Source organism: Chenopodium album, chromosome 7, assembly GCF_948465745.1.
Source record: "Chenopodium album chromosome 7, dcCheAlbu1.1, whole genome shotgun sequence".
NCBI classification, from domain to species: domain Eukaryota; kingdom Viridiplantae; phylum Streptophyta; class Magnoliopsida; order Caryophyllales; family Amaranthaceae; genus Chenopodium; species Chenopodium album.
Genome location: NC_137840.1, coordinates 68,275,041 through 68,287,266, shown reverse-complemented (window position 1 = coordinate 68,287,266; position 12,226 = coordinate 68,275,041). Strand labels below are relative to the sequence as shown.

The 12,226-nt window shown below is 29.2% G+C and overlaps 2 protein-coding genes and 1 long non-coding RNA gene across 6 annotated transcripts; 2 read left to right on the top strand and 1 right to left on the bottom strand.

Moving 5' to 3' along the window:
- The first annotated feature begins 751 nt into the window (after nt 1-751).
- On the top strand, nt 752-4,731 carry LOC145638198 (uncharacterized). The gene is made up of 4 exons (XM_081689163.1): nt 752-826; nt 1,103-1,209; nt 3,370-3,650; nt 4,613-4,731. Exons 1-4 carry the CDS (start codon nt 756-758, stop codon nt 4,721-4,723), a joined length of 570 nt encoding a protein of 189 aa, XP_081545289.1. The 5' UTR covers nt 752-755; the 3' UTR covers nt 4,724-4,731.
- Nucleotides 2,058-3,216, bottom strand: LOC145638199 (uncharacterized). The gene is made up of 2 exons (XR_014114630.1): nt 2,839-3,216; nt 2,058-2,287 (listed from the first exon to the last, which is right to left on the bottom strand). It is a non-coding gene; the product is annotated as an uncharacterized LOC145638199 (long non-coding RNA).
- Nucleotides 4,732-5,898: 1,167 nt separating the features above from the next.
- On the top strand, nt 5,899-9,509 carry LOC145638197 (uncharacterized). Of its 4 annotated transcripts, none has more exons than XM_081689162.1 (5): nt 5,899-6,124; nt 6,240-6,326; nt 7,675-7,757; nt 7,885-8,087; nt 9,253-9,509. In XM_081689162.1, the coding sequence occupies exons 1-5, from the start codon at nt 5,973-5,975 to the stop codon at nt 9,361-9,363; spliced, it is 636 nt and encodes a 211-aa protein (XP_081545288.1). In that variant the 5' UTR covers nt 5,899-5,972; the 3' UTR covers nt 9,364-9,509. The 4 variants fall into 4 exon arrangements, with proteins under 4 accessions (XP_081545288.1, XP_081545286.1, XP_081545287.1 ...); XM_081689160.1 differs by having other exon boundaries at nt 7,672-7,757; XM_081689161.1 differs by having other exon boundaries at nt 6,237-6,326.
- The last annotated feature ends 2,717 nt before the right edge of the window (nt 9,510-12,226 follow it).

Sequence of the window (12,226 nt, the reverse complement as noted above, 5' to 3'; positions counted from 1 at the left end):
TGAATTAATCTAAATTCAACTGAACTGATTAGAGTTGAACTGAACTGAATTGAGCTAAGCTGAAATGAATATTTTATGAGAGAAGAAAATTAGGAGTTGAACTGAACAGAACTGAACTGATTGGAACTGAACTGATTGGAGCTGAACTGAACTGAACTGAACTGAACTGAAATTAAGCTGAAGTTAACAGACCCTTAAATAGCAAACCGTTGGAAAGCTAGTTGAGTATAGTGGGGGACGACCGGTTTAATTACATATTATACAGCTCTTATCAGATAATGAATGTATGATACATATTTAATTGATCATTAATACTTTACACGTTTTGAATTATGAATAATAATGTAGCTAACCTCACGTATTAATGTATATTGTCTTAAACTGAATTTATCTATCTTTTGAAAGTGTAGTATAAATTCGATCCAAATTCTTAATTTTTTCAAACATACAATTCCTAATATAAAGTTATTTGTGATAAAAACATGTCCATGAGTATGAGCTCGTTGTTCATTGTAACAAAACCATCGATTTGCATTAATCATGTTATTAGTGCAAATTTAAACAGGCAATCATTTTTGGCTTCAAGGACAAAATTTCATCATAATCTTAGCTCCTCAAGAAAAGGTAAAAGGTATGTACGTACTATGGTTAATTAATAGTAGTAATGATTAATGAGTTTATGATGATATAGTGTTCAATAGTATGATTTAACTAATTATTTGTTTCATTTTAATGATTATGCATGAAGGATGCCTATGTTTACTGTTAGAAGCAATATTGATCCACCACCCAATGGTTTGAGTCCCTCTCTTGGTGGTTTTGTTAAGTAAGTTAGCTTTTCATTATCTTTGGTTTGTTTCTTAATAATCATTAAGATAAATCCATTTCAAAGATGAGCAAATCCATCCATTCCTATCTAAATAAAGGAAACCCTAAGCTAGATGAATAATTTATCTATACAATCATTGGAATCCGTGTTTTTTTTAAGGACAATGCTTATAAACAAGGATAAGTCTAAGAAATTCTTGTATTATTTTTACTGAAATGGTAAATACCTTGTACCTTACATTTTTTTGGGTATGTAACAATTAATGCACAACAGGAAAGTTAAAAGCCAAATAACAGACGTTATTAAAGCATTTTTGCAATCACTATTGAGGTTCTTATGGAACAAGTGGGGGCCAATGCTCATAAACATATTGATGAAAAGTAAGTGATTGTACGTAATTTTAATTTGTAACTAGTTATTGGCCCGGACAATGTCCCGGGTCATTATAACTTTAATCAAACTATAAATTTTTTTTTTGCTTGTTTGTCATTGAGAGCTTAAGTAATGTTTTTTTTATTTATTTATTTAATATGATAGCTTAAGTAGTTTGTTTCTTGTATGAGTTGGTTTGATTATAAGAATAATTTTTTTACATTAAAATCATAATAATATGATAAATCAAATCTTTATAAATTTGATGTCAAAATATATACTACTCCATAATGCACAAAAATCTTTTACTCTATGATTACAATTTTATGAGTTAATGCTCCAAGGGAAATTGTCATGCATATGAAGAGTTTATCAATTAAACTTAATATAAATACATGAAAGTTAATGCATAGAGTTTTTCAATAATTAATGCATGGTATGATTTGGCAACGACACATCATATGCCAAATGGCAAAATTGTTAACACATGGCAAAACATCACGTCTTGCCATGAGTTTTAATATATACTACGTATATTGATATGACGGACAATTAGGGGTGTTCAAATCCGGGTACCGGATATTCGGGTACTCGAATCTCCGGGTAGTTGATTAGTCTGCCCGTGTCTCATCCCGAATAATCCGGGTACCCGGTTTGCGGGTACCTGAATTATTCGGGACGGGACATGGGTACCCGGATTTTTTTTTTTAATTTTTTAATTTATAAGTTTGTACCTAAAATATGGTGTTGGTGGTTGTTTTCATTTCAATAAACCTGCAATATTTTATTTTTTTTAGAAAATCTGCTGCATTTTCACAAAAATAAAAACTGTTGTATTTATATATAAAAAAAAAAATTGATGACAAGCTTATTAATATAAAGGTAGAGTTTAAGGATGAATATACAAAGTTTTTGAGTCTTTAATTACATAACTTCAAATTATACAAAGTACAAATAATGGCAAAAAGCCACACAACAAACGAAACGAGAGGGGATCAATTCATTCACTTGTGACTTGTGAGATCTGATATTTCAAGTGTCTCATCAATAACAATCGCCAGTTGATCCAAACCAAGTCTTTCATTCCTACAAAACACAAATAATGCAATAGAATAATTACATCACATATATTATATATAGCAAAGTCGTAAAATAAAGAAATATAAAAATTTACCAAACAAACACATTAATAAAAATAAAAAGAGGAAGTTAAAAAAAAAAAATCAAACTAAAACAAATTTACCAGCTTAATCAAACCGAATAAAAACAGAATTTAAAAAATTAAAAAAACGAAAACAGCTTAATTAGAAATATAGAAATGATATAAAAAATATAAACGACAAACATAATTTTAGACAAACGTATTTTTAGAATTAGTGAAATAAATGATTAAATGAAAACAGGAAGTTTTTTTTTTTTTTTAAAAAAAAAAAAGAAAAAAAAAGAAGCGAAATTGATTTAGATCTATAACAAAAAAAATTACAACAAACTAAACTGAGTTGGTGAGAAGATTGAGTGAACTGATGAAATTAGATCTACCAATTGATGATAAAGAAAATAATTAGATTCAAATTACTAAAGTAAAAACCACGAAAAAAATACAAAAATACCACGAAAATACTACAAATAAAACATACCTGAGATTGAGTGAAGAACTGAAGTGGGAGGAACAGAGGATGAATCGACTTATGCTAGAGGAATTGAGTGGATTGATATTTTAGAGAGATGGAGACACTAGAGAAGTATAGAGAAGTCTGAGAATTTGAGTGTGAAGTGAGAGCGTGAGTTTTGAGTTGTGAGAAAATGAAACCCTAGGGCCTAGGCTAAGTGGGCTGAGCTAGTGGGCTGGTTGAGGACTTTGAGACTTTTTTTTTTATTTATTTTTTATATTTAACGGGTATTCGGGTATCCGCGAATTAGGAAAGCTGACCCATGTCCCGACCCGCGAAATTGCTAATTTTGCAGGACGGGTACCCGACCCGAAAAAAACAGAAAAAATAGAAAATTTCTCATCGGGTTTTTTGCGGGTCATCGGGTATTCGGGACGGGACAACCAGGTCGGGTTTTTTTGAACACCCCTAACGGACATATGATTTTGGTTTAGACAATTATTTATATCTGCGTATTAATTAATCGATTGTGTTATTATTTTATTTGTGTGAGTGCAGTTAAAAGAGATCAAGAGTTACAGATGGTAGAAAATGTGGAGGAGGGATTTGAAAAGATAACAGACGGGGCGGAACACATGGCCGAAGACATTGTCACGGGAAAGGAATTGAAAAAGGCGGTAGGCGGGGTGGAACACATGGCTGAAGATATTGTCGTCGAGGCGGAGGGATTGGAAAAGATGGCTGATGGGGTGGAACACAAGGCTGAGGATGTTGTCAAGAATTTTCCAGGAAAATCACTTAAAGGGGCTGCTAATTTCATTGAAAATGCAACGGAGAAGGTAGTCATTGACAAGGATTTCTTCCATTTATAGTTTCATTTTTATAGTAATAATAACTAATAATAAGCTTTAAAACAAGTGCTTGAATCATTTTATCCTTCCAATAGAGTAGTATTTAAGACACACAACTAGACTATGAAACCAAATATATAATTGTGTTTACTAATTACTATATACTCCCTATGTTCCTTTTTATTGTGTACTAGTGTCTTATGTTTAATTTATATTTGAATTGGAAGTTATTTCTTTTATTATATACTCGTATTTAAAGTACATTTTGATGTTTAGATTCCATAAGAGAGAAACATAATAAGTATCAACATTCTAGGAGTATAAATGTCATCAACTCAAAAGGTTGAAGGAGTATCATTTGAAAAGACAAAAAATACATGCATGTATAAATACATATACAACGGTATAATCTCTTCATCCAAAATTAATAATTGCATTTGGACCACTTGGTAATCACTTTGAACAAAGTACTATGTACTATACATACTTCATTTGTAAAATTGTAAATATGCATATACTTACATTTATCTACTACGGAGTAAAAAGTAATTATGGAGTACATGATATATACATTGAATATTTATAAATTATTTTACAAACATATTTATTGTATGTAACTTTTAGAGATTAATTTCTGGGGTATTTTTGTTTTAAACAAAAACCCGAAAAATTTCACCTACTGACATATATAAACTATGTTCCAATTATAACCATTGACATATACTTCGTACTTGTTTATATATATATATATATTTTTTGAGGAACCGTACTTGTTTATATAATTAAACTAATCACGTACTAAAAATATTACACAAAGAGTACATGTTCACAATTCTTTTTTACTGTATCAATTTTCAGTTTTTAAATTATAAATTACCCTTATTACCTTATACAGATTATATTCTTATTTCAAAATAAGTATGTATGTAATAATTTTGCTATTCATGCAGATTAAAGATATAGAAGATGAAGCAAGCAAAAAAATTGAAGAAAACAAAAATAATGCAAAGTGTTGGGAAACATTTTTTTCTTGCCCTATATCTCGTTTTTTCAAATTTTAAAGAGTACATTTATAGATTTTAACTAATAAATATATACCCTTTTCTTCAAAAATAAATAAATAAATAAGTAAATATATACCCCTCCGTTTTTGCTTTTTTTTTTTTTTTTTTTTTTTTTTTTTTTTTTTTTTTTTTTTTTTTACCACCTCTGTTTAATTTTAACTTCCTACATACATTCCATTTTGATATTTTAATTTTATTTTCCTACTTTTGCTTTATAACTTTTATGACATAAATAGCTCACTTATACCTTCTAACCGACCATATTATCTAAAGTTCTATATAACAAATTAACAATGTATACTCTATAAACCATGAGAGTTGAGGTCTGCCTAAAGAGGAAACTCAACATTCGATCTGCATAGGACTACAAACCAAAAATAAATAATATTTCAAAGGGATCCTTGACAAAAGACAAGTATTCCTAATATTTTAAAACTAATAACAACAAGTGATAATTACTAATTTACAGGGCGTACACTATAAATTTTAATTTCTAACGTACATTGTACATATACTCCATATATACACAAATCAGATATCCAATATTTAACAAGGGTTGAGCACAAATTGTATATCCGATACAAAATCACTTACAAATTGAATGTCCAATATTTGAAATTGGCTTGGCGATGAGTTCTAGGCAGTGCAGCATGGGCGCGCGAGTTGCTCTGGCAATTAGCCAGGAATTAGGGCCTTTACTCGGGTGAGCCTACCTCGGTGAATCGATCTGTGGTGCTTGCATTGAGAGTTTGGCGCCACTTCTTTTATTGTCATATAATTTTGGGATGAAACCTCCTCGGACATGTGAAGTGGACTATTTCTCTTACTGCGAGTTCGACCCAGATCCGTATCTAATGAGTATGCATATTTGTCAAAGTGTGTATATATTGTACATATACATTTTTATATTCCTCCAATAAGATTAATAGGCCAGGCTTCAGATCAATATACAATTATACAACATCATGTTGTACCTATCTCCCCTATTTCTAAGTATTAAATTCATAATATATATAGTATTGTTTCACTGTCTACAATACGTAATATGCAAAGTCTTTGCATGAATAAATAATTGATCATTAATTCTTTGCACGTTACTCCTTACTAAAATAGTCTTAAACCTCACATGCATTTCCTTAATCTAGATTTATTTGCTCAAAATAAAGGTTATATATATTCCAAAACCTCACCTCAAACTACTCTTAATTTCAAATTATTCATATAATACAAAGTACGAAATACAAAAATGTCCATGAATATGAGTTCATTCGTATCAACAAAACCACCAACTTGCATTAATCTTCATAATATTAGCTTAAACTCAAACATCAGAAAATCTTCTATAAGCTCAAAATCAAGATTTCATTATAATCTTAGCTCCGTGAGACAAAGTCAAAGGTATGTGTTTAATTAGTTAATTCATCATGATTATTGAGCTTAATTATAGTCTTGATTGATAGAATATATTTCTAATTATTTGGTTTGTGTTTGATTATGATTGTTATGCAAGAAGGCAGCGTTCGTTAACTGTTAGAAGCAGCATCGAACCAGTTCCGCCACCACCAACCCCTTCAAGTCCCACGCCTGCTGGATTTCCTGGGTACGACTTTTTATCTTACTCAATTTAATTTCATGATAACTGCATCCGTCTCAAACATAAGTAGATTAATCTGTTCTATAGTAGTAAAATGGATTGTGGATATGAATATCATCCCTGAGAACTCACTCACTAAGATATACATCCTCCGTTTCTTTTTAGTTCATTTAGTTCGTTTATCAATGCACAAATTTAACCGTTAATATGTTAAAGTGTAATGCTATATGCAACCCTTAGGGCTGCATATAAGCATTTAGTATACACAAACTTTTAAAAAAATCGGGTGTACAATAATTATTGTACATCCATCATAAAGATAGCTTAAAGTGATTAAAAGTTACATTTGAAATGAATAAAAGTTACCTCAATATGCGTAAAAGTAATTCAATTCAAATAAAAATTTTCTGCACTTTATTAGTAAAAAATCACATTTTAAATGACTAAATATCAATTATTAGTGATTGAATAATGTAATTAAATTACCTTTATAAAACTTTTCTTGTTGTCTATTTATATAAAAATTGTATTATGTTTAAAGTTACCCAAAAACATGCAAAAAAGTTACCCTAAAATTAGCTAAAAGTTACCCTTATACTGCTCGATGTACACTATTATTAGTGTAAACCGGATGTATACAAAAGTTTTTGTTTAATATACTTTTTTTTTTTAGTGTTAATAAGTTGAGAATTTATCGACAATTCACAAGTAAATCGGTGTAATAAATGTTTATTTAATGTATATTCTTTCCACTTTTAGCTTCTTATATGTAGCCTATATCTTTTTTTCCTATCTTTAGTTACCGAATACCAAAAATTAAAAAAAAAAAAAAATTTCAAAAATATACATCGTGATGAATCTAACAAGACCCCACATGACTATATTTTTCATTACGTATAAATCACAAAACATATCAAAGTGAAATGTGTAAATAGTGCTAAAGTCTAAACGTGTCAACTAAAAAAAAAAGGTACTCCTATATACGAATTATAATACAAGTACAAAAGTCTAAGAAAATCTCCTTTATTTGTCCGAAAATAATTAATACATTCAAATTTTACACACATATATGTCGATGACTCGAGGTACTAGTTTGAACTTATTTTTATATAATTACGGTGTATATCATAAAACTTTATATTAATACGTAATGTATTTAACAACCTACTTCAAGATAAAAACATACAGAGTATTTATAATTTTATATTACGTTATTAATAAAAATACAAAGTAATATTTTATGATAAAAATACGGAGTATAAGTATTTATATTACGTTATGAGACACAAGGAGTATTAATTCTAATTATTTGTTTACTTGACATGTTTTATGGGTGACAATTAATCCACAGCAGGAAAGGATGGATAGCAGGAGCAGTCCTAGCATTATTGCTATCATTCTTGAAGGACAAATGGGGGCCTTTGTTCTTATTAAGAAGTAACTATTATCACCAACTTTCTACTTACATTGTTAATTATAACATACTCTTTCTGTCCGAAATTAATTATAATATTGATAACGTGAAGACTGAATGTATAAACAAAAAAAAAAAACGCGATTGCAGAGGAAGTTGACCAGAGATTACAGACGGTAGAAGATGTGGCGGAGGGATTGGAAAAGTTGGCGGATAAGGTGGAGCACATGGCTGAGGACATTGGCGAGAAACTTCCAGAAGGATCATCACTTAAAAGGGTAGCTACTTTGATTGAGGATGCTGCTGAAAAGGTGGAATTAGCTGCTCATTTAACTGATACAGCAATTGACAAGGTATTTATTTAATTTCTAAACTGCCCATGCTTTTTTATTTCTGTTATGTCTTTTCTTGTGTAATAAGTTATAATTACGTACTTAAAGGTTAAAATACAATAACAATAATAACACAACTTGTGTTGAACGTGACAGATAATATGGATCGGAGTAACATATACTTCAATTCATAGCTCATAATAAACATTATATTAAGTCAATTATTTTGTAGTCAATGATATACAAGTAATTGATTGTGGTAGTAGACTAACCACTTCAAAAATGCTGATATCAACCACTACTCTTAAATTAAGTGTACATTTAGGACAGTCTGTTTTATATTTACTGAACTAAACTAATTGGAGAGGAACTGAACTGAACTGAACTGAAAAAAGATGAAATGAATAATTTATGAGAGAAGGAAATTGGGAGCTGAACTGAACTGAACTGATTTGATTGAAGCTGAACTGAACTGAAATTAAGCTATAATAAACAGACCCTTAATTCTATCACACTAGAGGTTAACTTATCAACTTGCTTATATCTGGATCAATTTATGATTCTTGACTTAACTAGAGTTATTTGAACACCTTTCAATTGTAAATTGAACTTAAATTTACTTATTTTTAACTCTAATTTGAACTTATCTTCCTAATTTAAAAGTGAACTGAATGAGACTTTATACTTCATGGAGTACTAATTATTAGAGCTTATCAACATTTTTAAAAGCTTTGTATTTCTATGGTAGTCATTGTTTTGTTTTTTTTTTTTTAACATCAAAATTAATTATAAATCATTTATCTAATTTTTAATATTAATTTATTAATTTATAATTTTTTTTTTTATAATTTTCACAATTAATTTATGAAATTTAGTTTTATTATTACTGAAATTAAAAAATAATTCATAAATTAGTTATTAAAAGATAAAGAATAACAAATAAAAATAAATAAAAACAAAAAAATAATAATTTATATTTAATTTTGATATGAAAATCAACCAATAAAATAGTATAATGATAGTCATTTTAAGGATGACTACTATAGAATTTTCAGTATGTATAACTTTCAAAGCTTTAATTTTTATTTTTTTTTACTAACATTTTAAAGTTTTTCTATATATTTTTTAATTATTGCGTGTTCATATTATGTATACGTATTTAATTATCGATTATTTACTCATGCAGATTCAAGAATTAGAAGACCAAGTGGATTCGTATGCAAAGTCAGAAAAAACAAAAGCAAGTCAGTCAATTGAAGAAAATAATACAAGTAATAATAACAAACCAGCATCATAAAATCTATATTGTTATTGTTAATTATTCGATTTAATGTTATTTGATGTTTTGTACTTCGTACTGGTTATATAAGTACTACTATTGGTTGTGTGATACTCAGGTCTCAAGTGTATGTAACATTTTCTTAAGAAAAGATCATTGACATACTTCAGTATGTAGTTCGTAGTACTTCACTTAACCGTTTTTTTTTTTTTTTTTTTTTTTTTTTTTTTTTTTTTTTGTGAACGGCTCTAACATATACGTAAGAGTGTAAGACTGTTTATGGCCTGTGAATTGTGATTTATAATTTCCTTTTTTCCACAAATTTGTATCTTAAACGTGCATTTGTGCATTGAAGAACAATAAAACAACACAAATGGCTGAGCCAAATTTACATGAATCTTTAACTCATTTAAATATGTACTCTATCATCAATAAACACGAAGGAATCCTTTTGATAGCTCGACACCATTAAATTTTAATAATATATAAGTCACTGGAAAAGTGGAAAAATATATGAAGGTGCAAAATTAGAGATTTATTGTACCAGGTACGGACTTAAAGATGAGCATAATTGGGAGTCAATTGAGAACATTGAGTAGAAGGAGCAATGGGGATGCCAAGGAGGCAACTATGGCAATGGAATTAGGAGAAGAGGCTGGAAGAGGAAGAGTGCTGGTTGGATGAGAGGTAAAAAGGGGGAGGAGATCATTTTTTTTTCTTCTTTTTTTTTTTACACCAAAAAAAGCATTATATTAATCATAAAACAAATTACACACCAAAACATTAGGGGTAGAACCATACAATCTCTTTCTATTAGGAAACCAAATATGTTCGGAGAAAGAATTAGTCAAAAGTCTAAATCAAAAGTTTGTCCATATTAAACTATTTAGATATAATGAGTTTAATTTGTATAATACATGGAAATCGTTAAATTATAATAAAATTTTCAGGTTTGTTAATTATGTTGCACTTCCTTTAGGAAAAAAAAAAAGGCCAACGCACAATTTAATCATTAACATCAATTTTTAAATAATACGCATACACTGGTAAATTATACAAATAAATGTTCGTATTATGAAAATACTCCCGCATTTACTGAATAAAGGCATAGTTTAACTAAGTAAGCATGCTAACGTATGATTTTTACCATTAATATTCATACATGCGTTATTTCTATAATAAAATTTATATTATTAAAATATAAATCAATAGTAATTTAACAACACTTTACATATAACATTTGAATTTCTATCAAATATTTGTATACATATACAATTAAAGTTAATAAATAATTAATTAAATAGTGTAAAAAGTAAAATTGTGTAATATATGTTTTGAAGTAAAGAATGTATACATTTAGACTAACTTTGGTGCTTATTTAGACATTGTCACAAATTTGTTCTTAGGTGCATTTAAAAAAAAGAAGAAGAAGAAGAAGAAGAAGAAGAAGAAGAAAATATACTAATATAATAGATAGAAACTTGCAAAAATGCTACTTTGTGTTTTTTTTTTTTTTTTTTTTTTTTTTTTTTTTTTTTTTTTTAAAAAAAATTGTTAGAAAAAACCTTTTAAAATCACTATTTTGCGATAAAAAAACATTTTAAAACCTTTTTGTTTTAAAAAATCTACCACGTTTATTTTATTTTTTACTTGTGAAAGGAAATCTATTTACTTAATTACCCTCTTGTTAAGCTTATTGCACTCTTGTTGGGTGTCTACCTATAAGGCTATAACCTATGTGCAATAAGCCAATAATAGGTTATAGACTTTTAGGTAGACACCATATCCAACTTACAAGTCTTTTACCTTTTGCTACCCCACTCATCAAGTCATCATATCCATTCATAATCTCGGAAGTTATTTCAACATCCCAATATTAATTTATCAATTCAAATTGTTTGATAAAACATCAAAAAACCTAAAAAAATCAACCTTTTACCCATCGTACTCTAAACCTACGCTCTATATCCCATTATATTTGTATATTGATTTGAAACTTGTGTGTTGTTTTAGACCTTTTTGGATAATGTGTCGTCTTTCTTTTTGTAAAGCTTTCCAACCAAACCAAAAAACCTTCCACACAAATTCACTTCTTGTAATAGGATCTGCTTATGAACACTTTGACTTGATCGGCCTTTACAAGCCTTGACTAAACCTGACACTTTCTCTTGTTGCCTATAGACATGAGTGTTCTCAAGAAGCTTCCATACTTGCGTTGCTCCTTGTTGCGAGCCACTCAAATACCTGGCTTGCACCTTCGTTGCTTCTATACGAGTAACGAACCCAGTATCAAAACACTCAGAACCGTGGCAACATCTTTCTAAATATGTGATAGAGTATAAAACATATTTCCCTAAACTTCAATTATCAGCTTAAGTTTTTTATTGAGATAGTTTACTAACATGGTATCAGAACCAGCGTGACACAAATGTTACAAATTCGAATCTCATCCACCCTTATTTTCAAATGGAATAATATTAAGTGCGGGCGGCTGAGTATGAGGTAAGCCCTTACAGCATCCACATTTCAAGTCCAACGGACTCTCGTGTGAGGGGGCATGATAGAGTATAAAACATATTCTTAGACCTCAATTATATATGACTAAGATTCTGCCAAAGCCAACCACTCTCAATAAGAATCGAGTTTGTATTACACACTTATATCCCTTTTCTAAATTCTCTAAAAACTGACATTTTACACACTCTGTATAGTGTTTAAAAAACAAATTTCCGAATTCCAAATATTTTCCTAACATTACCATCATTAGATGATTTGAACTATCAATCTCACACAATATATCCATGGATTCATCCACCCACCCACATGATCTATCGTTAGAGTTACACCATTATTGTTTTAGTAGCCGACTCACTCCTCATTA

Coding starts and splice junctions, on each gene's coding strand:
- LOC145638197 (XM_081689159.1), top strand. CDS start 5,973: ATGTCCATGAATATGAGTTCATTCGTATCAACAAAACCACCAACTTGC. Junction 6,125..6,236: donor TCCGTGAGACAAAGTCAAAG/GTATGTGTTTAA, acceptor TTGTTATGCAAG/AAGGCAGCGTTCGTTAACTG. Junction 6,327..7,671: donor ACGCCTGCTGGATTTCCTGG/GTACGACTTTTT, acceptor ATTAATCCACAG/CAGGAAAGGATGGATAGCAG.
- LOC145638198 (XM_081689163.1), top strand. CDS start 756: ATGTTTACTGTTAGAAGCAATATTGATCCACCACCCAATGGTTTGAGT. Junction 1,210..3,369: donor CATAAACATATTGATGAAAA/GTAAGTGATTGT, acceptor GTGTGAGTGCAG/TTAAAAGAGATCAAGAGTTA. Junction 3,651..4,612: donor TTGAAAATGCAACGGAGAAG/GTAGTCATTGAC, acceptor CTATTCATGCAG/ATTAAAGATATAGAAGATGA.